Raw genomic sequence first — 24,217 nt, forward strand, 5'->3', positions numbered from 1 at the left:
ATTAAAATAACCGTTTTCAAACTCTCACTGAAGGGATGAGATTACAAGAGAATGTCAGAATTCAAGATCAAATGATCACTCAAAGATTGGGGACGTTTGAAACACGCTGAAAAATAGTAGCAGGGACTCTCACACATCTGTATGCCAACGTTCACAGCAGCATTATTAACAGTAGCCAAAGGTAGACTAAAACAAATGCTCAATGTGGTATATATAAAATGTTGCTTTTTTTAGATTCTCACAATGTTTTTTATGAAAATCTCACTATAAACATCATTACTTTATGAGTTCAATCAACTTCATCTATATAGAAGAATTACATCACTAGTAGCAAGTAGGAACAATATCAACCAAACCTTTGCAGCAGTGAGATTTTCCATGGGATCCAAAACATTCTTATGTACTACTACTAGTGAAATACGGATTCCTTTTCAGTAGGATAGACATTAAGAGATCGACTTACCAAACTTGTCTTTATCACGTTGCTCTCAAGATATTGAATTTGGGCCGCTTGATGTTTGATGGTTGCTTCTTGTGTGGCATTTTTAACCTGTAGCCTAAAATGCAGATCTTAAGATAATTATTCTCACACATAAATTTAAAACAACATCACATACTTTCTGAACAAATGAGGGTATTACAGAAATCCTTAAAATTTTGTCAAGAGGAAGATTTCGGAATTGTGCCATTTTTCTCATTGTGTTTTGTGGATAAGGTGCAAAATTGAGAGATAATATGCCACAATTCTGCATTTAAAAATAGCTCAAAGCTGGAATTTGTATCCAGCTTAACAATGATATACTGGCATAACTAATACATTTCCCATACTACACTGTTTATCTGCTTTATAAATAAACAAGTTATTTTCTGTGAGGCTTAAATTATACTTTTGCACATGATCTTTCTTCTCCGCAGCATATCTTACGGCCTCTCCATGTCGTTCCTGTTCTTCTTGCAACTAAAATAGAGAAAAAATAATTTTAACCACTGAAAATCTAGTAGAACACCATCATCTGTTTCTTTAATTTTTTTTGACTTGAGAGAGAGAGCATGCAGAAGTGGGGAAGAGAGACAGAGGGAGAGACAGAGAAAATGGTAAGCAGGCTGCTAGCTCAGGGCAAAGCCTGATGTGGGGCTCGGTCTCATGACCAGTCTCATGATGTGGGATTTGGGATCATGACCTGAGTGGAAATTAAGAGTCAGGACCTCAGCCAACTAACCCGCCCAAGTGCCGCTGTAAGTAAAATATTTTTGGAGCCAGCCACCCTCTCCTCTACATGCTGATTGATGGCTACTTTGAGGTCATAACAAAAGAGTTCAGCTTCTACAACAGAGACTATGGCCTACAAAGATGAAATGTTTCAATACTCTTACAGAATAGTTTACCAACCTTACTCTCCTACAAAAACATAACGTTGTTAATGTTTTTAGATTATATATGATCACATAAATGTACAAATGTATCTATTGGTCAAATGGAGGAAATATAGGAATTTACCTTATGGTAAACATTTCTATTTTCATATTCCAAGCACCACATCAACTATGATTTTACATATTCACATAGGTGAATTACGTTCCTATTCTCGTGATTGTGAAACTGAACACACTGTTTTCAGTGACAAGATATTTCATGGAAGAATTTGAGAAGCAATATCCTAGTAGGGGCCAGAATGCCTGGGTCTGATTTCCCAGTTCTGCTCATTATGAGCTGTATGACCTTGAGCACACTACCTAAAACTTCCATGTCTCAATCTCTGCATCTGTAAAATGAAGGTAATAATAGCACCTACTGGGGCACCTGAATGGCTCAGTCGGTTCAGTGTCTGGCTCTTGATTTGAGCTCAGGACATGATCACAGGGTCATGTGATTGAGCCCCACATCGAGCTGTGCATGGACAGTGAGGAGCCTGCTTGGGATTCTCTCTCTCTCCCTTTCTCTCTCTCCCTACATGCCCTTCCCCAAAATCTCTCTGTCTCTCTGTCTCTTTGTCTCTCTCAAAACAAAGGACTTTAAAAAAGTGATCTCAAAATAAATAATAGTATCTACCCCACTGGGATGTTGGGAAGATTACATTAGGAAATAATAGATGAACAACTTAGAAGGGTACGTGGCACATGGTCAGCTCTAAGTGTCTGCATGTAGCATGATGATTGTTGCTGTGGTTTGTGTTCCAATACAATGTGATAGTTTAGGCAGGTGGCCTGCCAAAACAAGTTTTCCCCTATACAAATTATACTGAGGTTATTCTTCATTCCACCACAAGTGGTAGCAAATGGGGAGCATGAGGCCTAGAATATCTCCTCAGTACTACAAAATCTTTGCCAATGCCACTAGCCAACAGTACTTTTTTCCATTTATAATCATTTTAACTTACTTCCTCTCTATACCACTGAGTGGAGAATGCTCACAGACTACGGTACAAATAGCACATCCTTGACTGAGTAGTAGATCCTTTACATGACCATCAGAGGCAAGGGAAAGCCAATGACATGGAAACAAACGAGTCTTGAGAAACTAAAGTTCCTCAATCATTTCATGTCCATACTCTTTACGTTAGGCTGCTTTAACATGTACTCTGATGAAGAGATTAAGGGTTTGTGGTAAAAGCATATCAGAAAAGCTGTCCCCAGATATTTGCATTGGTAAAGTGATACAAATCTGTAAATCACAGTTCTGGCTGTGTAAGAAAGAAAGACAAATTTAGCATGCTTTTTCATAGTGACAGGGGAAAAAAACCTAAACATTTGATTGAACATTTCTCCTCTATTTGATTAAGTGCTTTCATTAATAGTTTTACTTATATAAGTGTGTGTGTGTGTGTGTGTGTATAGAGATATACACACATTTTTTAACGTTTATTTTTTGATACAGAGCACGAGTCTGAGTGGCTCAGAACGTGAGGGACACAACGGATCCAATGCAGGCTCTGCTGACAGCAGAAAGCCCAATGCAGGGCTCCATCTCAAGAACATGGAGATCATGACCTGAGCCAAAGGCAGACTCTGATAGGACTGGAGCCAGCCAGCACCCCTCAATTTAGTATTTCATTTCTTAGCATACATTTAGAATAAAAGCTTTGTTATACCAATGTTTCCAAGAAGAATTTATTGATACGGTATAAAGTACTTAATTTTATCGGAAAAACTGTTAGGTTAAAGTATTTTCAATTTATACAAGGATAAGTACCACACGTATCAAATATTACTATCCCTTAAATTTATACTTAGGAAGACGGAATTACCTGTCATGAAAAAATAAAAATAATGCCAAATAAAGGACTAAATTGTTCTGCACAGGCTAGATGACAAGTGTCAAGAGAGTTAAAGCTAATGGGAGTTAGAACAGTCAGAGAAAGTTCATTGGAAAGGAGACTGTGAGCCAAGTCTGAATAACATAGGTTTACTCAAGGGGAACAGAAACTAAAAAGACAGTAAGGACAGCATGAGTAATGGCTGAGAGATGGTGAAATCAACCCAATTAACTCAGAGGATAAAATCTGATGGCAGAGACATTAAAAACGGATGTCCACACAAGAACTACATAAATGTTCATAAGCAGCAGTATTAATAGGCAAGAAGTGGACACAACCCAAAGGTCCATCAACTGATGAATGAACAAGGGCCTTAACCCACAATGGAGTACTGTTGACAATAAAAAGAAATGAAGCACTGATATAAGCTGTAATCAACACAGATGAACCCAGAAAACATTAAGTAAAGATAGCTAGTCCCAAAGGACCACACGTTGTGTGACTCCATTTATATGAAATATTCACAAGAGGCAACGCCATTGAGAGACCAAGTAGTAGACTGGTGGTTGCCTGAGGCTGGGGGCAACGGGGAAGGGTTTCCTTTCAGGGTGAGGAAAACATTCTACTTGATGGCAGTGATGGTTGCACGAGTGTACACAGAGACAGTGAACTGTGCGTGGCAAATGGGTGATTTTTATGGTATGTGTATTGTACCTCAAAATAGCTTTAAAAAAACCCAATGGCAGGACACAGAGAATGTTCTTAATTCTCGCTTTTGGGTGTCCATACTACACATGATCTGAATATTTCCGTGCTTTGACAATATGTCTAAAAGGCAAAGAAAATGAAGGAGATGCCGAAGTTCAAGTGGTTTGTTAAGTGATCTTTCTGTACATGTCATCCTGAAATCAATATGCATTCTTCTCAAAAGTGAAGATGAGAACTAAGACAATTATCTGAAACATTCCATTAAACATTATCTTCTGATTTGATCCAGCTTGCCTCATCGTAATAGAGATATCATTAAAAAACATTGTTTAGTAGGGGACAAAAGTCTCTTGGGACACCTGGGTGGCTACGTCAGTTAAGTGTCCAATTCTTGCTTTCAGCTCAGGTCATGATCTCATGGTTCATGAGACTGAGCCTCACACTGGCTCTACACTGACAGCATGGAGCCTGCTTGGGATTCTCTCTCTCTCCTCTCTCTGCCCCTCCCCTGTTAACACACACGCACACACTCTCTCTCACTCTTTTTCTCTCAAAATAAATAAATAAAATGTAAAAAAAAATTTAAATTAAAGAAAGAACGAAAAAAGTCTCTCAATTTCTGTGAGGAAGGATACAAAAGCCTCAACTTTCCTAAAAGTATTATAAGAAAATAATGTATAACACAAATAGGAGAAGGAAAGGCAGAAGTTTACAAAATAAATGCATTGTAAAGATACTAAAATCATAATAAATTAATTATAATGAAAATACCAAAGAAAGCGGTCCATGGAAATTGGTATCCTAAAACACTTTATATTATTTAACCAGCTATAAGTTAGCTGTTGACAGGTTACATTTACTACATACCTGACTTCTGATTTGAGCTAATTTCTTCTTGAGATCCCGTGTTTCATCTTCCAGACAAAGATATGATGTAACCTCTGGGGAAGCCTCTGACATAGACTGTTTCTTCAGAGTATCAGCCAGTTCTTGTTGAAGTTGTCTTGCAACTACCTAATAAGACATTTCTGTTACTGATTTTCTAAATCATCTTATCATTAAATTATGTTAATAATAGACAACTCTCACATACGTACTTTGAGAAATATCAACACACACATCAACTCACCGTCTTTTTGTAACACATACACATTCCTGTTCACTGAATTCAGTTAAAGACACAAAAGGTATTATCTCCCTGCCTAGTTCTGATTTTTTTATGGTGTCTCTTTCCAGTCTTAGCACGACAATTTCATCCTGCAACATGTGGTTTTTATGCAACCGATCTTGTGTTTTCTCCTGATTATCAGAAAGCTAAGTAAAACCAAGCACATTTTCAGATAGCACTCAATAAAATGGCAGTATCATGATTTTCTTTGAAATTAAAGTATAATCTGTGTTTAAACAATGAAAAGGTTGCAGGGGGTGCCAGTGTGGTTCAGTTGGTTGAGTGTCTGACTCTTGATTTTGGCTCAGGGAATGATCTCACATTCTGTGGGTTCAAGCCCCGCATCAGGCTCTGTGCTGACAGTCAGGAGCCTGCTCAGGATCCTCGCTCTCTCTCTCCCTGCCCCTCCCCTTCTTGCATTCTCTCTCTCTCTCTCTCTCTCTCTCTCTAATGAATAAAGAAACATGAAAAGAAAGAAAGAAAGAAAGAAAGAAAGAAAGAAAGAAAGAAAGAAAAGAAAAGAAGGAAGGAAGGAAGGAAGGTTACAATAAGTGAATATCCAACTGGAAAAAAATAAAGTTGGCTCCAAATCTCAAATTTTAGACAAGCATAAGTTCCCAAAAGTTCAGAACTTTAACTGAAGATAATGAAGGCATGAAAGTTAAAAAGTCTTTGTGAGAAAAGTGTTCAGAATCTCAGAATTGGAAAAGCCTTTCTCTGATTTACAACAAACCAGAAGGCCTAAAATAAAAGATTAATAAATCTGACTATACTTAAAAATTGAGTTTACAGTAGGTATCGAACACAGCGACCCCACAGTACAATCCTTAGCTCTGCATATACTCGGACAGATTAAATTTCCTAAAATTCTTCTTTCCTGAGAATATTTCATAGATATCTACTTTGCTACCATTTCTATAGTCAGTTATAAGAATTATATCTATTGATAACTGAAAAATCTAGGCACTGTACTATAATAGAAACACTTCTACATACATCAATGAACTCATTTGGTTATCACAATTCTAGAATGGAGAGATTAAAATGGTGAGCTGCAGGACTCTCCCCAGGTCTTCTCACTCCACAACTAGTGCTCTTGCACCAACCACTGCCACTTCTCTAGTGTAAATACACAAGTACGAAAGAAGTCTTGTATTTCAAAATACTCATAGGAAATAAGGTGAAATTTATACATCTCTTAGAAAACCATGAGATTATTTACTGCTGTAATAACTTGCATTTCCTCTTCATGTTGAAAACAGTAATAAATATAAAAGAGGGGAAATACACTCAGCTATTTTATTAGGAATAAAATACCTATCAATAAATTATCATTAAGTATATACCACAGCATACCATTGTTATCAAAAGTTCCTTGTAATGAAATAGGATGCTACTTGAAGCAAAACTGTTACTTTTCTCAAAAGTAGGAGACTTGATACCGAACATATGATCAGTGAACTGGCTACACTTGTCCTCCTGTCCATTAGCGGAAGTGTTCAACTAACCTATTAATATATCAAGGCAGTGAAGTAACTGTTCAAAACTAAAACGCATGTTGCTAGTAGCAATAGTATTGAGATTAGGGAAAGCTCATCGATTCCTACAGAAAGTAATAAAAGCCTCTCCTTTGGATGAGGACATTATGAATGTCACTAATTGTTGCAGACAAATGCATTTAATCAAGAATATTATTTTATCCAGCGAAGCAGAAATGCCACCATCCCCCATGCCCCTCCGCAAAATATATGTGCTTTTAAAATCCTCTATAGTTTCCATGATGAACAGAGTTCAGTTTCATATATATATATATATATATATATATATATATTTATTTATTTATAAACACACACGGAGTAAAAGTAATAATAACTAAAACATAGAATGTATACAAATACATACACACATGTACTTCAAAATAACTAAAGAAGATACCTTAGAACTAGTTTTCTTATGAGCCATTTCTAGCTCCTTTTGCTTGTAAAGGTGATTGTTTGGACTTCCATCTTGTAAGACTCTGGCCTTCTGATCTGGAGAAAGTTGCCACTGAGTGTCACTGCGCTCTTCTACAACCTGGAGACACATTTCATTATGATTCTGGTCTCATACCGTTAAAAAAAAAAAAAGGTCAAAAGCTGAAGTGGAGAACTTTAAAAAAAATGTTCAAAAGAACATAATCCCATGTTTTAATTTATTTTAAACCTAAATAATATATCTTGAGTCAAAGGGATACTATAAAATATATGTGTATAATATTACACTATGTAATATGGATGGAAATACAGTTTTTATCAAAAACTGATTTACCTGATTTTTGGTGGCCTTCAATTCCATGTTTAGCGTTCTAAGAGCGAGTTCAACTTGTTGTTTTGTTTCAACTTCTTTCTTATATTCGTCTTCTTTTCTTCTTAACTTTTCCCTAATATTTTCATATAACATATCAGCATTTCTTCTTTCTTCTTCTTCTTCTTGTTTTAAGGTACATCTGCAATTACATGTGCTTCTTTTAAAATTTGCTTTGTTAGACATAAAAAGTTCATTTTATGATCTGGTTCCACATAAGTTGGCTTATTATCCAAATGAAAAATTTCTATGTTTTCCGATTGTTTTCCTTGTAGGGCTCATGTTTTTAATTTGTCACTTCAATCTCTTCCAAACCATATATACAGTTGAAAAAAAGCCAGGAGAAAGCATTATGCAACTTCGTTAGTTTTAGTCAGTAATAACTCTGGTAGATGTTGTAGGAAAGGAAGTTTGAAATTATTCAGGAAAGTTAGAGTTGAAAATTACCCCCTTTCCCACAGGTATAATTATTCCTCCATAGGACAGATAATTCAGTTTCTCATTAAAAAGAGAAGTTACTGTTTATAAGCAAGTTTATCAATTCACTGGAAATAAAATTTCCACTTGACGGAACCTTACAGGTACCTCCAAAAATGATGTGCAGTGTAAGAGAGCATCTGTGGATGTTGTTTACACAACATACACGTGCAGATTACTGTCATCCAAGACTATGCTGACGAGTCTAATATCTGTTGCCTATAATTTTTGTTTCTTCTTCCACAACACTTGCAACTTACCTTGTTGAGGGTGATTACCTACTTTACGAATCACTTAAACATCCCTTTTAGAACAACACAGGATACGTATTGATTAAGTAAACAATAAAGAGTAATATGACCTTTCAGCATACACTCTTGAATTAATGTTATCTACCTATGACAGAGATGTTGAAAAAACTTATCAGTAATCACTTTCCGTGATTACTTTTTTTTAATGTTTATTCATTTTTGAGAGAGAAAGGGAGAGCCCATGCAAACAAAGGAGGGGCAGAGAGAGAGAGAGAGAGAGGCAGAAAATCCGAAGTGGGCTCTGCACTGACAACACACAGCTCGATGTGGGGCTCAAACTCACGAACCCTGAGATCATGACCTGAGCCAAAGTCGGACGCTTGACTGACTGAGCCACCCAGGGGCCCCCATTTTACTTTGTTTAAATTTTTTATTGAGAGAGAGATGACTCAGGTGAACGAGGGCAGAGAGAGACAAAGAGAGACAGAATCCCACGAGGGGCAGACAGAGAGGGAGAGACAGAGTGAGAGAAGAGGAGCTCACCCGAAGCGGGGCTCCTGCTCACCCAAAGCAGGGCTCGAGCCCACCCAAAGCAAGGCTCAAACTCACAAGATCATCACCTGAGTCAAAGCCAGATGCTTAACCAGCTGAGCCACCCAGGCACCCCCACTTTACTTTTTAACCCCTGCATGTTAAGAAGAAAACGGATTCAATTTTGGCAAATTTTACTCTCTTGAGAAAAATGACCATTTTATACTCTGTTAGTAGGTACAGAAAGTAATATAAACTTTCCTGAGAACAACTTAAAAATATGGATCAAAGACCTTTTTAAAAATGTTTATACTTTAACCAGATTACACTATATTGAAGAATTGATTCCAAGTAAGTAAGCAGACATGTAGAAACAGATTTATATAAAAGACATTCCTGACAGCATTAATTAAAATACTGAAAGATGAAAAACAAGCATAATTCAATCTCTTAAATAATGATGTTTCTTGGACTATGGTGGACTTTTATAGGGCCATTAAAATTGTGATTTGGAATATACATTAAAGTATTAGAAGTATTCACTGTTAAGAACTTGCTGTGTTATTGCCAAGAATCACACACCTCACAACACTAAACAAGTATTCTTTCCAGGAAAATCCCATAAGGTAAGTCAGCAATTAGAAAACTGCCCCTACACATCTGTAGTATAAAAGGAAACAGTTGAAATATTTCCTTAAAGCCAAGATGCTGTACCTCAAACTGCAGAATTCACGTTCCCATTCCACTTTTTGATGTTCTAACCGTGATATCATGTCTTTGGCTTCTCGTAGCTCGTTCTGTAGTGCACTAACCACTTTGTCCATTTCTGTCATTTTTCCCATAAGAAGTTTACAGTGATTTTTGTTAAGTTTCCTTAATTTCTCATAAGAAACACATATATCTCGGATTTTCAAGAAGCCAGCATAATCTGCATCAGAGAAGAAACAGAAATAAAATAGATGAGTACTTTTTGCATATACAGGCCTGTGCATCTTCAATTCACTCATTCACACATTGAATAAATATATACCTTCAATGGAAGATGTTATACTCAGCTCTACAGATACAATAGAGAAGACCCCTGGCTCTCGATTAGCTTAAAGTCTAGTGAAGGAGAAAGACAACTCAAATGGTAATTCTAAATTCAGATAGTTCCTATTAGAAGACAGAGTTCTGTGATCATAACTTGATCTAGATTGGGCCCAAGGAAGATAGATGTCCCTGAGGAAGAGATAACTATACTGAGAAATGAAGGATGAGCAGGAGACAATTAAGCAAAGGAGGAAGACAAGCACTCTCGACAGTCTAGAGCATGTGCCGAAGTTCCACTGTAATCTGCTTCTGGCCAAGATGGGGTAACACGTACTGATTGATCTTCCTACCTGAAGCAAGCAAAAACAAAACAGACAAAATACAATTTTAACATGATTTTCAAGACACAGAACTTCAGACAATGAAGGACAATGATCCCTGAAAACAAAACACGTTAGCCTAACGCGTATGCCCAAGCTCAATGCCTTGAGGGAGTTTTCAGGCTATGACACAAGAGACATATATTATTTAAGTAGATTTCACCAGAGTCCTTGAGTCAAGGTGGCAAAACTGAGAGTCTGGTGAAGTCAAGGCAGATAGAGACGACAGGTCAGCATCCAAGAGAGGAGAAAGCAGGACACAGAAAGAACCCTGGGCATCTGCACAGGGTCCCCTTTGGCTATTCGGCAGAGTAACAACCAGTGCATACATGGAAGGAAGTCATCAAGGGAAAAAAAATCTGAAAAGAGTAGAGGAAACACTGCCTGGTGCTCCCACAGCACGAGGGACAGTATCTATTCACATTAGCTAAGATAGAAAAACTCATAATTTGCCATAGGCTGATCACCACTCTGGATTCAGCCAATAATTCGTAAGAGCAAGACTAAAGGATCCAACTGTTTGTAAGTAACTTAACTATATCTCCAAACAAAGCATGAAAAGATAACTAGAGGCATGGAAGGTATTGATTTAAAAACCAAATAGCACTTACAGAGATGTAAATTATGTTAGCCATGAACAATACGATGGGTAGGAATAAACACATATTAGACCTCACAAAACAAAAGACTGAAGTTTAACATAGGAAACTTGGGAGAAAACTTCAACTGGGAAATATACAATTGCCCAAAGAGGCAGGGGACAAGGACAGGGAAAAAAAATGGCCCAAATCTACCTAAACCTCAGGAACACTATAATCCCACTGACCCAGGAAGGATATGTCTAGGAAAGAAGAAATGGAAGTCAACTCTTGTGATTTGCCTAAACTCTATGCGATGTGGTATAACGTTACTGGAAGGGAGACTGTGATGCTGAAACCATAGACTATAAACCCTAAACCGACCACTAAAGCAGCAAAACTGAAAAGTTCTAGCTAGGAAGCCTAAATAAATAAATGAATAAATGAATACATGAATGAATAAATAAATAAATAGATAAAACTGAATCATAAAAATTACTTGATTAAAAGAAAGCGGAAAAAGAAGAGAACGGGAACAAGGAGCAGATAGGACAAATGCAAATCAAACAGCATGATGACATATTCAAATCAACTATCTCAAAAATCACAGTAAATGGCCCTTTGTAGCAACCTGGATGGAACTGGAGAGTGTGATGCTAAGTGAAATAAACCATACAGAGAAAGACAGACACCATATGTTTTCAGACTTATGTGGATCCTGAGAAACTTAACAGAAACCCATGGGGGAGGGGAAGGAAAAAAGAAAAAAAGAGGTTAGAGTGGGAGAGAGCCAAAGCATAAGACACTCTTAAAAACTGAGAACAAACTGAGGGTTGATGGGGGGTGGGAGGGAGGGGAGGGTGGGTGATTGGTATTGAGGAGGGCACATTTTGGGATGAGCACTAGGTGTTGTATGGAAACCACTTTGACAATAAATTTCATATATTGAAAAAAAAACATCACAGTAAATGAAAACGGTCTAAAAGCCTCAACTAAAACGCAGACTGGCAGAATGGATAAAAAAGGAAGACTCAACTATATGCCACCTATACAAAATGCACTTTAAATGTCAAGACAGAAATTTGTTCGAAAGACAGAAATATGATATACCACACTAACACGTGACCAAAGAAGGCTGAGCTAGAGTGGCTATATGAATAGCAGACAAAACAGTTTCAAGCAAAAAAATTATTACCAGCAATAAACAACAGGTCATTGTATAATCATAAAAGGGTCAATTAAGAGCAATCTTAAATGTTCATGTATCTGTTAATAGCTTCAAAGTACATGAAACAAAAATTGATACAACTGAAAAGAGAAACAGGCAAATTCACAATTATAGTCTGATATTTCAATAGGCTCAACATCAGCAAGGGCATAGTAGACTTGGCCGCCACTATTCTTCTCAAGGATCTATGGAACACTTACCAAAAAAGACTATGTTCTGGGTCAAAAATAAATCTTAATAAAAGGAAGAAGTCAAGAGGCCTGAACTCATAATAGTGTGTTCCCTGACCACTAAGCAATCAAATCAGAAATCAAGCACAAAAATATCTCTGGAAAATACTCAACTATTTGTGAACTACAGAACACATCAAAATATCCCCTGGGTCAAAGAAGTAATGAAAAAAGAAAAAAAAATTAGAGAGGATTCTTAACTGAATGAAAATGAAAACATAGTAGAATTTGTAGAGTCCTGCTTTAGTAGCACTCACATGAAGACTTATAGCACTGAATGTATACATTAAAAAAGAAGAGGGAAGTGCGGTGCTCCTTGCTGCCTTTGTGGCTCCTCCCCCAGCTTCCCAAGGCACCCTGCCCTGCCCCGCCCCACCCTGGCAGTGGCTGGAGAGCAGGTGCTTTGTTCACACGCCCACAGCAGGACTTGGGTGGGTGGGGGCAGGGTCCGCTACCTGCCGGGATTTGAAGGTGGGGGAGTAGCTGTAGGAGGCGACCCCATTAGACTGAGGTGGGCATGGGCCGGGCCCCAGGCTCTGCTGGAGCGGGAGGTGGCGGCGGTGGCAGAGGCATGGCCCTTCTGGAAGGGAGAGCCCAATGCCTGTGCACCTGTCTCCCCTCCCTTCCTCTCTGCCCCTGCCATGGGTTTTGTGTTCTAGCTCCCCACCTTTTTCTCAATACCTACATCATCAGCCTTCTGACTTCGCTTCCCAGCTTCTTGCGACCCTTTCTCTTACTTAAGCCTCAGTTACTCGGGCTCTTTTCACCCTAGTCCTGCCGGAGACTTCATATGCCAGCAGTCTCTTTCATGGGATGCCCCCATCCTTCCCCTCTCCCCACATCCTATTCTGGGCTGATGGCAGCCAGAAATCCTTCCTATTGCGTTTACCGGCGGTTTCTACCTGGCCCTGAAGCGTGGCGCAGATCAAGTCCACCACACCCATGCTGAGAACGACCCCTAGGAGAACCACTTGTCCCATGGTGGTATTGGACAATATGTTCTCGATTTTCCTCTGGTTGCTTATTTTAGTCTGAATATTTGTTACCTCCACCTCTATACTTTACAAACGTATGTTTTGGTTGCATGACAAGGAGTTAGAAATGAGCCAGAGACCATTCGCAGGTAAGGAGAAGATTTAGACATTTAGGATTAAAGGAAGAAAGGAGAAACAGAATGTTAACAAGGTTAGATTCCTGAAAGTATTTTGATATCTTTTGTGATCTGAGGAAGTGGAGATTACTGAGCCTACACAGATTGACATTTTGGGAAAATTTCATGATGATTGATTCGCTCTTGGGGTAACGCGAACACAAGTTCTCAAACCTGCATATTCTCTCAGTTGGAACCAGCTGTATATCTGAATGTTCACTTTCATCAGAACATGTATCAGAGAAAGAATGGGAGTCTGCTTCAACGAAAATGACTACCTCCGGGACCTGAAAAGGGTCATTCTGTTTCCTAATAGTGTATATGACCATTTTAGTGGGCACAGATCAGGAATTTTACAGTTTACTTGGAGTATCCAGGACTGCAAGCAGTAGAGAGATAAGGCAAGCTTTCACGAAGTTGGCATTGAAGTTACATCCTGATAAAAAACAAAAAACAAAAAACAAAAACGAATAACCCGGGGCGCCTGGGTGGCTCAGTCAGTTGAGCGTCCAACTTCCGCTCGCTCAGGTCATGATCTCACAGGTCGTGTGTTAGAGCCCCACATCGGGTTCTGTGCTGATGGCTTGGAGCCAGGGGCCTGCTTTGGATTCTGTGTCTCCCACTCTCTCTGCCCCAACCCACTTGCATTCCGTCTCTGTCTCTCCCAATAGTAAATAAACACTAAATAAATAAATAAATAAATAACCAACCAACCAACCAACCTACCAACCAAATGAACAATCCTAACGTACAGAGTGACTTTCAAAAATAAATAGAGCATATGAAGTACTCAAAGATGAAGATCTGTGGGAAAAGTATGACAAATACGGAGAAAAGGGACTTGCAGATGATCCAGAAGGTGGCCCGTATGAAAGCTGGGATTATGATTGTTATGATTTTGGAATTTATGATGATGATCTTGAAAGCATGACATTGAATAGAAGAGAATTGGATGCTGCTGTTCATTCTGGAGAACTGTGGTTTGTGAACTTTTACTCCCCAGGATGTTCACACTGCCATTAATTAGCTCCCACATGGAGAGACTGTGCTAAAGAAGTAGATGGATTACTTCAAACTGGTGCTGTTAACTGTGGTGATGATAGAATGCTTTGCCGAATGAAAGGAGTCAACGGATCTCCCAGCCTCTTCCTTTTTAGGTCTGGAACGGCCACAGTGAAATATCACAGGGACAGATTAAAGGAAAGTTTGGTGAGTTTCACCATGCAGCGCGTTAGAAACACAGTGATGGAATTACGGACAGGAAATTGTGTTCACTCCATAGAAACTGCTTTTGCTGCTGGTATTGGCCAGCTGATCACTTTTTGTTGCAAAGGAGGAGATTGTTTAACTTCATAGACATGACTCAGGCTCCCGGGCATGTTGGATGGTCTGGTTAATGTAGGATGGATGGACTGTGCCACCCAGGACAAACTTTGTAAAAGTCTGGATATTATGACAAGTACCACTGCCTATTTTCCTCTGGAACACATTAAATAACAGAGAGAAAAGCAGCGTTTTGTTCCTTAATTCATTGGATGCTCGAGAAATATATTTGGAAATCGTGCATAGTCTTCCAGATTTTGAGCTAATTTTGGCAAATACACTAACGGATCGATTGGCTCATCATCGGTAGCTCTTATCATTTAGTTTCGGAAAACATGAAAACCGAAATGATCCTGAGTTGAGGGAACTAAAAACTCTACTCAAAAGTGATCATATTCAAGTTGGCAAGGCTGACTGTCCCTCTGCGCCAGACATCTGTAGTAATCTCTCTGTATTTCAGCCATGTCTAGCAGTATTTAAAGGACAAGGAACCAGGGGCGCCTGGGTGGCTCAGTCGGTTGAGCGCCGACTTCGGCTCAGGTCACGATCTCGCGGTCTGCGAGTTCGAGCCCGGCATCGGGCCCCTGTGCTGACAGCTCGGAGCCCGGAGCCTGTTTCGGATTCTGTGTCTCCCTCTCTCTGACCCTCCCCTATTCATGCTCTGTCTCTCTCCGTCTCAAAAATAAATAAACGTTAAAAAAAAATTAAAGGACCAGGGACCAAAGAATATGAAATTCATCATGGAAAGAAGATTCTATATGATATACTAGCCTTTGCCAAAGAAAGTGGTAATTCTCATGTTGCCACACTTGGACCTCAAAATGTGTCTGCCGATGACAGGAACCGTGGCTTGTTGATTTGTTTGTGCCATGGTGTCCCCCATGTCAAGCTTTATTGCCAGAGTTATAAAAAGCATCAAAGCATCTGCGTGGTCAGCTTTAGTTTGGTACACTAGATGGTACGGTTCACGAGGGACCCTGTAACACGTATAACATTCAGGCAGATCCAACAACAGTGGTATTCAACCAATCCGAGGTTCATGAATAAGAAGGACATCACTCTGCTGAACAACAGATCTTGGAATTCATAGAGGATCCTAGGAACCTTCAGTGACCTCCCTGACACCCACCACTTTCAATGAACTAGCTAAACAAAGAAACCGTGATGAAGTCTGGATGGTTGACTTCTACTCCCATGGTGTCATCCATGTCAAGTCCTAATGCCAGAATGGAAAAGAATGGTCTGGACACTAACTGGACAGTTACTTTTGGCAGTATAGACTGCCAACAGTATCATTCTTTTTGTGCCCAAGAAAATGTTCAGAGATACCCTGAGATAAGATTCCCCCCCCCCACAAAACCAAATAAAGCTTTTCAGCATTACAGTTACAATGGCTAGAAGAGAGATTTGGGGTACGGGATTCCCACCTCAAGCATCCACAAATCTAATGACTCAGACTTTCGATGAAAAAGTTATACAAGGGAAAAATCACCGGGTGATTGAATTCTATGCTCCTTGGTGTGGACCTTGCCAAAATTTTTCTCTAGAGTTTAAGCTCTTGGCTAAGATGATGAAAGGAAAAGTGAAAGCTGGAAAAATAGACCGTCAGGCTTAGGCTCAAACATGCCAGAAAGCTGGCATCAGAGCCTATCCGACTGTTAAATGTTATCCCTATGAAAAAGCAAAGGGAAACATTTGGAGAGAGCAAATAGATGCCAGAGATGCAAAAGCAATTGCTGCCTTACTAAATGAAAAATTGAAAAATCTCCACACTCATGGAGAGAGAGATAAGGATGAAGTTTAATGATGCGAAGATGAAGAAAAAAGAGAAAAGGAATTCTAACCCATGACATCAGAAGAACATCTTTGTAGGATGTTGCTACATTCTGGGTCAGAATAAAGGAACATTATCTCGGAATTGTAATTGCACCATCTGAATTCTGTACAACATTGGTATAAATGAAGGGTCTGCAAGCTTTTTCTGTAAAAGGCCAAACTGTAAATATTTTAAGCTTTGTAGACCATGTACTTTTGTCACATAGTACTTTGTTTTTGCTTTGTTTACAACCCTTTAAAAAATCTAAAACTTTTCTTACCTCAGGGCCATACACAAACAAGTCAAGCCACTTTCAGTCCACGGGCCATAGATTGCTGACCCCTGGAAATGATACTAAACCTGCCTGGCTCAACCAGGAGCCTGCACTGTCAAGTACATACATGTCTAGGGTCTATTCCTTAAAGTTTTGTGGCTGGCCTGAAAGGAAATAATTTGGTATTTATTTACCTGTCTTAAAAATTGTGTGAAATGGATTGTGGCCATAGTGTAATTAAACACACACACACACACACACACACACACACACACAATGTGGCAAGCAGATAGCCTATTTTCATGGTGTATTATATTAAAGAGATTTTCTTCTTTTTTCTTTATAGGTTGAAGAACTGATTATAAGTTTTCACAATTGAGAAAAATTTTGGTAAAATAATGCCAATAGATTTCTACACTATCTAGAAGAAGAAGAAGAAGAAGAAGAAGAAGAGGAGGAGGAGGAGGAATGAGGAGGCACAAGAAGACAGAGGAGGAGGAGGAAGGAGGAAGAGGAGGGAAGGAGAACAAGGAGATGGAGAGGGAAAGGAAGAAGAAGAAGAAGAAGAAGAAGAAGAAGAAGAAGAAGAAGAAGAAGAACAACAACAACAACAACAACAAGGAGAACGAGGAGGGAAGGAGGAGGAGCAGAAGAAGAGGTGGAGGAGGAGGAGGAGGAGGAAAGAGGAGGCGGAAGAAGACAGAGGAGGAAGAGGAAGGAGTAAGAGGTGGGAAGGAGGACAGGGAGATGGAGAGTGAAAGGGAGAAGGAGAAGAGGAGAAGAGGAGGAGGAGAAGAAGAGGAGAAGAAGAGGAGGAGGAGGAGGAGGAGGAAAGAGGAAGGGGAAGTGGAGAGAAGGAGGAGAGGGAGAGGGAGACAGAGTGGGAAAGGGAGAAGAAAAAGAAGAAGAAGAAGAAGAAGAAGAAGAAGAAGAAGAAGAGGAAGAAGAGGAGGAGGGAGGAGAAGGAAGACGGAGAGGAAGAAGAAGGAGAGGAAAAAGAAGAAGAGGAAGAAGAGGATGAGGAAAAAGAAAGGTCTGAAATCTATGACATTTCCACCTTTTGAAAATAGAAAACCAAAACAAATTAAACCCAAACCAAACAGAAGAAAGGAACTAATAAAGACAAAAAATCACATGAAAAAAAAAGCAGAAAAACGATAGAGAATAATCAATGAAACCAAATGCTTTCAGGAGGTGAAAAAAAAAAAGGATCAATTTCTACCAAGACTGATCCCAAAATGAAGAGAAACAAGGGAAGTAATGGGGCGCCTGGGTGGCTCAGTCGGTTAAGCGGCTGACTTCAGCTCAGGTCATGATCTCGCGGTCCGTGAGTTCGAGCCCCGCGTCGGGCTCTGTGCTGACAGCTCAGAGCCTGGAGCCCGTTTCAGATTCTGTGTCTCCCTCTCTCTCTGCCCCTCCCCTGTTCATGCTCTGTCTCTCTCTCTGTCTCAAAAATAAATAAACGTTAAAAAATTAAAAAAAAAAAACAAACAAACAAAACAAAGATACCTGTTGAAGGGCCAGGCCCTGGATAGTATATGACCCTTTTAAAAACAGTAGTGCTCACAGGTGCAGGACACATGACAACTAGGAAAACACATAAAGTACCGAACACTGAAGAAATGGAAGAATTCTCCTCAAAAGAAACTCCAGGAAGAAATTAGAGCTAGAGAATTGCTCAAAACAGATATAAACTATGTATGGTTCAAGAATTTAGAATAATAGTTATAAGATTAACAGCTGAGCTTACAAAAAAGCATAGAAGACAGCAGAGAATCTATTGCTGCAGGGATCAAGGAACTAAGAAATAGTCACAGCAATTAAGAAATACTGTAAATAAGATGCAAAATAAACTAGATGCAGTAACAGCAAAGATGGAGGAAACAGAGGGGAGAATAAGTGACATAGAAGATGAAAGTATGGAAAATGACGAAGACAAGAAAAGGGGTGATAAGAAAATATTAGACCATGAGGGGAGTATTAGAAAACTAAGTGATTCAATGAAATGTAATAATATCCGGATCATAAGAGTTCCAGCGTAAGAGAGAGAGAGAGAGAGAGAGAGAGAAAAGGGCAGATGGTTTACTTGAACAAATTATAGGTGAGAACTTCCCTAATCTGGAGAAGGAAGCAGACATCCAAATCCAGAAGGCACAGACAACTCCCTTCAGATTCAACAAGAATAGGTCTTCTCCACAGCATATCATAGTGAAACTGGCAAGTTACAAAGAGAAAAGAGAATTCTGAAAGCAGCAAGGGACAAACGGGCCTTAACCTACAAGGGTAGACACTTATGGGTAGTAGCAGACCTGCCCGCTGAAACTTGGCAGGCCAGGAGGTGACGGTAGGAAAAAAGTCCAAGTGCTGAATAGGAAAATATGCAGCTAAGAATCCTTTCTCCAGCAAGGATGTCATTCAGAATAGAAGGAGAGATAGGCTTTCCCAGAAAACCAAAAACTACAAGAGCTCATGACCACTAAACCAGCCCTGCAGGAGATCAGAGACTCTGTGAGTGGAATGTTGTCAAGGCTACAAAGGACCAGAAACATCACCACAAGCATGAAAACTCCAGACAACACAATGTCATGAAATCCATATCTTTAAATAATCACTCTGAATGTGAAGGGACTAGATGCCCTTATCAAAACACATAGGGTATCTGAATGGATTAAAAAACAAACAAAATCCATCTATATGCTGTCTACAAGAGACTTATTTGACACAGGAGGACACCATTAGATTGAAGGTTAGGGGATAGAGTACCATGTATTATGCTACTGGAAGTCAAAAGAAAGCTGGGGTAGCCATACTTAGATCAGACAAATGAGATTTTAAACCAAAGACTCTAACAAGAGATGGCGAAGGGGATTATATCATAATTTAGGGATCTATCCATCAAGAAGAGCTAACAATTGTAAATGTTGGTGCTCCCAACTTGAGAGCCCCCAAATACATACATTGATTAATCACAAACCGAAGCAATCTTATTGATAATCATATGGAGATTGTAGGTGACTTAAATACTCCCTAACAACAATGGACAGATCACCTAGGCACAAAATCGGTAAAGAAACAAAGGCCCTGAATGATACGCTGGACCAGATGGATTTGACAGATCTATTCAGAACTTTTCATCCAACAGTAGCAGAATACACATTCTTCTCAAGTGCACGTGGAACCTTCTCCAAAACAGATCACACAGTGGGTCACAAAACAGCCCTCCATAAATATAAAAGAACTGAGATCATACTATGCGTATTTTCAGATCACAACACTATGAAACTTGAAATCAAACAAAAGAAAAAGTTTGGGAAGCCTCTAAATGCATGGAGGTTGAAGAACATCCTACTGGAGAAAGAATGGGTCAACCAGACGCTGAAAGGCAAAATTAAAAAATATATATACGGGCAAATGAAATGAAAACATGACAGTCCAACCCCTTCGGGATGCAGCAAAGGCAGCCCTAAAAGGAAAACACATCGCCATCCAGGCCTTTCTCAAGAAATAAGAACAACCCGAAGTACAAAATCGAACCTCACACCTAAAGAAAGTAGAAGAAGAACAGCAAAGAAACCCTACAGCCATTAGAAGAAATAATAAAGATTAGAGCATATATAAACACTATAGAATCCAAAAGAAAAACCTGCAGAAAAAAAAAAAAGTAGAACAGATCAATGAATCTAAGAGCTGTTTTTTTTAAAGAATAAATAAACTTGATAACCCCCTAGCCAGCTTTCTCAAAAAGAAAAGAGAATCCGAATAGATAAAATCACGAATGAAAAAGGAGAGGTCACAATCAACACCACAGAAATACAACTATTAGAGAATACTACGAAAATGTATATGCCAACAAACTGGACAACCTGGAAGAAATGGACACAAACCTAGACAACCACACATTACCCAAACTTAAATGGGAAGAAATAGAAAATTTGAACAGACCCATAACCAGCAAAGAAATTCAATCAGTTATCAAAAATCTCCCAACAAATATGAGTCCTGGACCAGAAGTCTTCCCAGGGGAATTCTACCAGACATTTAAAGCAGAGTTAATACCAATTCTTTTCCAGCTGTTGAACAAAGAAATGGAAGAAAAGCTTCCGGACTCTTTCTATGAAGCTAGCATTGCCTTGATTCCCAACACAGATAGAGACCCCACTAAGAAGGAGAATGACAGGCCAATATTCCTGATGAACATGGATGCCAAAATTCTTAACAAGATACTAGCAAATCCAATTCGGCAGTATATGAAAGAATTCTTCACCATGATCAAGTGGGATTCATTCCTGGGCTACAGGGCTGGTTCAATATTCGCAAATCAATCAAAATGATACATCACCTTAATAGGAGAAAGGATACGATCATTCATATGATCCTGTCAATAAATACAGAAAAACATTTGACTGAATACAGCATCCTTTGTTAATAAGAAACCCTCAAGAAAGTTGGGATACAAGGAACATACCTTAACATCATAAAAGCCATATATGAGAAGCCTGCTGCGAATATCCTCAATGGGGAGAAACAGAGAACTTCCCCCCTACCCTGCCCGCCGAAGATAAGGAACACAAAAGGGACGTCCACTCTCACCAGTGTTGTTGAACATACTGTTGGAAGGCCTAGCCTCAGCAATCATACAACAAAATGAAATAAAACACATCCAAATTGGCAAAGAAGAAGTTAAACTTTCACTTTTCATAGATGGCATGATACTCTACATGGAATACCTAAAAGACTCCACCAAAAAGCTGCTCCAACTGATACATGAATTCAGAAAAGTCACAGGATACAAAATCAACACACAGAAATTGATTGCACTTCTATATACCAATAATGAAGCCACAGAAAGAGAAATCAAGAAACTGAGCTCATTTACAATTACACCAAGAACCATAAGATACCTAGGAATCAACCTAACCAAAGCTATAAGAGATTTGTATCCTGAAAACTATAGAAAACATATCAAAGAAATTAAAGAAGACACAAAGAAATGGAAAAACATTCTATGCTCATGGACTGGAAGAAGAAATATTGTAAATATGTCGATAACGACCCAAAGCAATCTACACATTCAGTGCAATCCCAATCAACGTTGCACCAGCATTCTTCTCAGAGCTAGAACAAACAATCCTACAATTTGTATGGAACCACAAAAGATCCCAGATAGCCAAAGTAATGTTGAAAAAGAAAACCAAAGCTGGAGGCATCACAATCCCAGACGTTAGCCTCTACTACAAAGCTGCGATCATCAAGGGAGTATACTATCGGCACAAAAAGAGACGCAAAGGCGAATGGCATAGAATAGAGAATCCAGAAATGGACCCACAAATGTATGGCCAACTAAACCTTGGCAAAGCAGAAAAGAGTATCCAATGGAAAAAAGATAGGCTCTTTAAGGTTAGAGTGGGAGAGAGCCAAAGCATAAGAGACTGTTAAAAACTGAGAAGAAACTGAGGGTTGATGGGGGGTGGGAGGGAGGGCAGGGTGGGTAATGGGTATTGAGGAGGGCACCTTTTGGGATGAGCACTGGGTGTTGTATGGAAACCAATTTGACAGTAAATTTCATATATGAAAAAATAAAATTAAAAAAGAAAACTAAAAAAAAATGCTTAATATATTACCAATGTCTGATTTTTAACCTTTACTTTCATGTTTTGATTCAGTTGCTCCAAGTGCATATTTGACTCTTCAATAAACAAAATTATCCTCCTTTAAATTAAAAAAAAAAAAAAGATAGGCTCTTTAGCAAATGGTGCTGGGAGTGCTGGACAGCAACATGTGGAAGAATGAAACAGGACCAGTTTCTTACACCGTGCATAAACTCAAAATGGATGAAAGACCTCAATGTGAGAGAGGAAACCATCAAAACCCTAGAGGAGAACACAGGCCACAACCTCTTTGACCTTGGCTACAGCAACTTCTTCTCAACACATCTCTGAAGGCAAGGGACATAAAAGCAAAACTGGACTCTTGGGACCTCATCAAGGTAGAAAGCTTCTGCACTTCAAAGGAAACAATCCACAAAATTAAAAGGCACCAACGGAATGGGAGAAGATATCTGCACATGACATATCAGGTAAAGGATTAGTACCCATACTCTAGAAAGAATTGGCCAAACTCAACACCGAAAAACAAATAATCCAGGGAAGAAATGGGCAGAAGACATGAATAGACACTTTTCCAAAGAAGACATCCAGATGTCCAACAGGCACATGAAAGGATGTTCAACGTCGCTCATCATCAGGGAAATACAAATCAAAACCACATTGAGATACCACCTCACACCGGTCAGGGTAGATAAAATTAACAACTGAGGAAACAACAGACATTGGTGAGGATGTGCAGAAATGGGAATTCTCTTGCACTGTCGGTGGGAATGCATGGTTGGTGCCGCTGCTCCAGAAAACAGTGTGGAGGTTCCTCAAAAAATTAAAAATAGAATTACCTTACAACCCTGCAATTGCACTACTAGGCATATATCCGAGGGATACAGGAGTGCTGATTCATAGGGGCAAATGTGCCCCAACGTTTATACTATCAACAATCACCAAATTATGGAAAGAACCCAAATGTCCATCAACTGATGAATGGGTAAAGAAGATGTGGTTTATATATACAATAGATATTACTTGGCAATGAGAAAGAAAGAAATCGTGCCATTTGCAACAACATGGATGGAACTGGAGGGTACTATGTGAAGTGAAATAAGTCAGTCAGAGAAAAACAGATATCATATGTTTTCACTCATATGTGGATTTTGAGAAACTTAACAGAAGAACATGGGGGAATAGAAGGGGGAAAATAGTTTCAAACAGAGAGGGAGGCAAACCATAAGAAACTCTTAAATACAGAGAACAAACTGAAGGTTCATGGAGGGGTGGGGGAAAGGGGAGAGTAGGTGATGGGCACTGAGGAGGGCACTTGTTGGGATGAGCACTGGGTGTGGTATGTAAGTAATGAATCATGGGAATATACTCCCAAAGCCAAGAGCACGATGTATACACTGTACGTTAGCTAACTTGACAATAAATTATATTTCATTAATTAATTAATTAATTAAACTACAGCAATGTGTGTGTGTGTGTGGGGTAATCTAACAATACACTAAGGGATAATTTGTTGTTACCAAATGGGGTTTATCCCAGAAATGCAGAGTTGGTTTAAGATTCAAAAACCGTATCTATCTCCGTAGATAAAATATGTTCCTTGTCAAAATTCAACATCCATTCCAGATAAAAACTTTCGGCAATCCTGGAATACAAGGGAACTTCAATATGATTTAAAACAAAACAAAACAAAACAAGTCTTGATAACTCTACAGCTAACGTTATATATAATGGTGAAAAACTGAATGCATTTCCTATAAGATCAGGAAGAAGACAGGAATGACATTCACTGAATGACTTCTTTTGTTCAGCACTATACTAGCAGTTCTAGCCAATGCAATCAAACAAGATAAAGCAACAAAGGACAT

General features: G+C 39.1%; 1 protein-coding gene and 1 pseudogene across 1 annotated transcript in view; one reads left to right on the forward strand and one right to left on the reverse strand.

Annotated features, from left to right (window-relative positions):
• LOC131495869 (ankyrin repeat domain-containing protein 26-like) overlaps nt 1-24,217 on the reverse strand; it is a 168,276-nt gene that overhangs the window by 35,311 nt on the left and 108,748 nt on the right. Inside the window, exons 14-19 of the mRNA XM_058701043.1 lie at nt 9,447-9,660; nt 7,438-7,615; nt 7,066-7,203; nt 4,830-4,976; nt 888-958; nt 464-557 (exon numbers count right to left, since the gene is read on the reverse strand). Of these exons, the coding sequence (XP_058557026.1) occupies nt 464-557; nt 888-958; nt 4,830-4,976; nt 7,066-7,203; nt 7,438-7,615; nt 9,447-9,660 (842 nt within the window). The remainder of the gene's footprint in view (nt 1-463; nt 558-887; nt 959-4,829; nt 4,977-7,065; nt 7,204-7,437; nt 7,616-9,446; nt 9,661-24,217) is intronic.
• On the forward strand, nt 13,579-16,457 carry LOC131495878 (dnaJ homolog subfamily C member 10-like; annotated as a pseudogene).

This window comes from Neofelis nebulosa, chromosome 15 (genome assembly GCF_028018385.1).
Source record: "Neofelis nebulosa isolate mNeoNeb1 chromosome 15, mNeoNeb1.pri, whole genome shotgun sequence".
Lineage (NCBI taxonomy): Eukaryota > Metazoa > Chordata > Mammalia > Carnivora > Felidae > Neofelis > Neofelis nebulosa.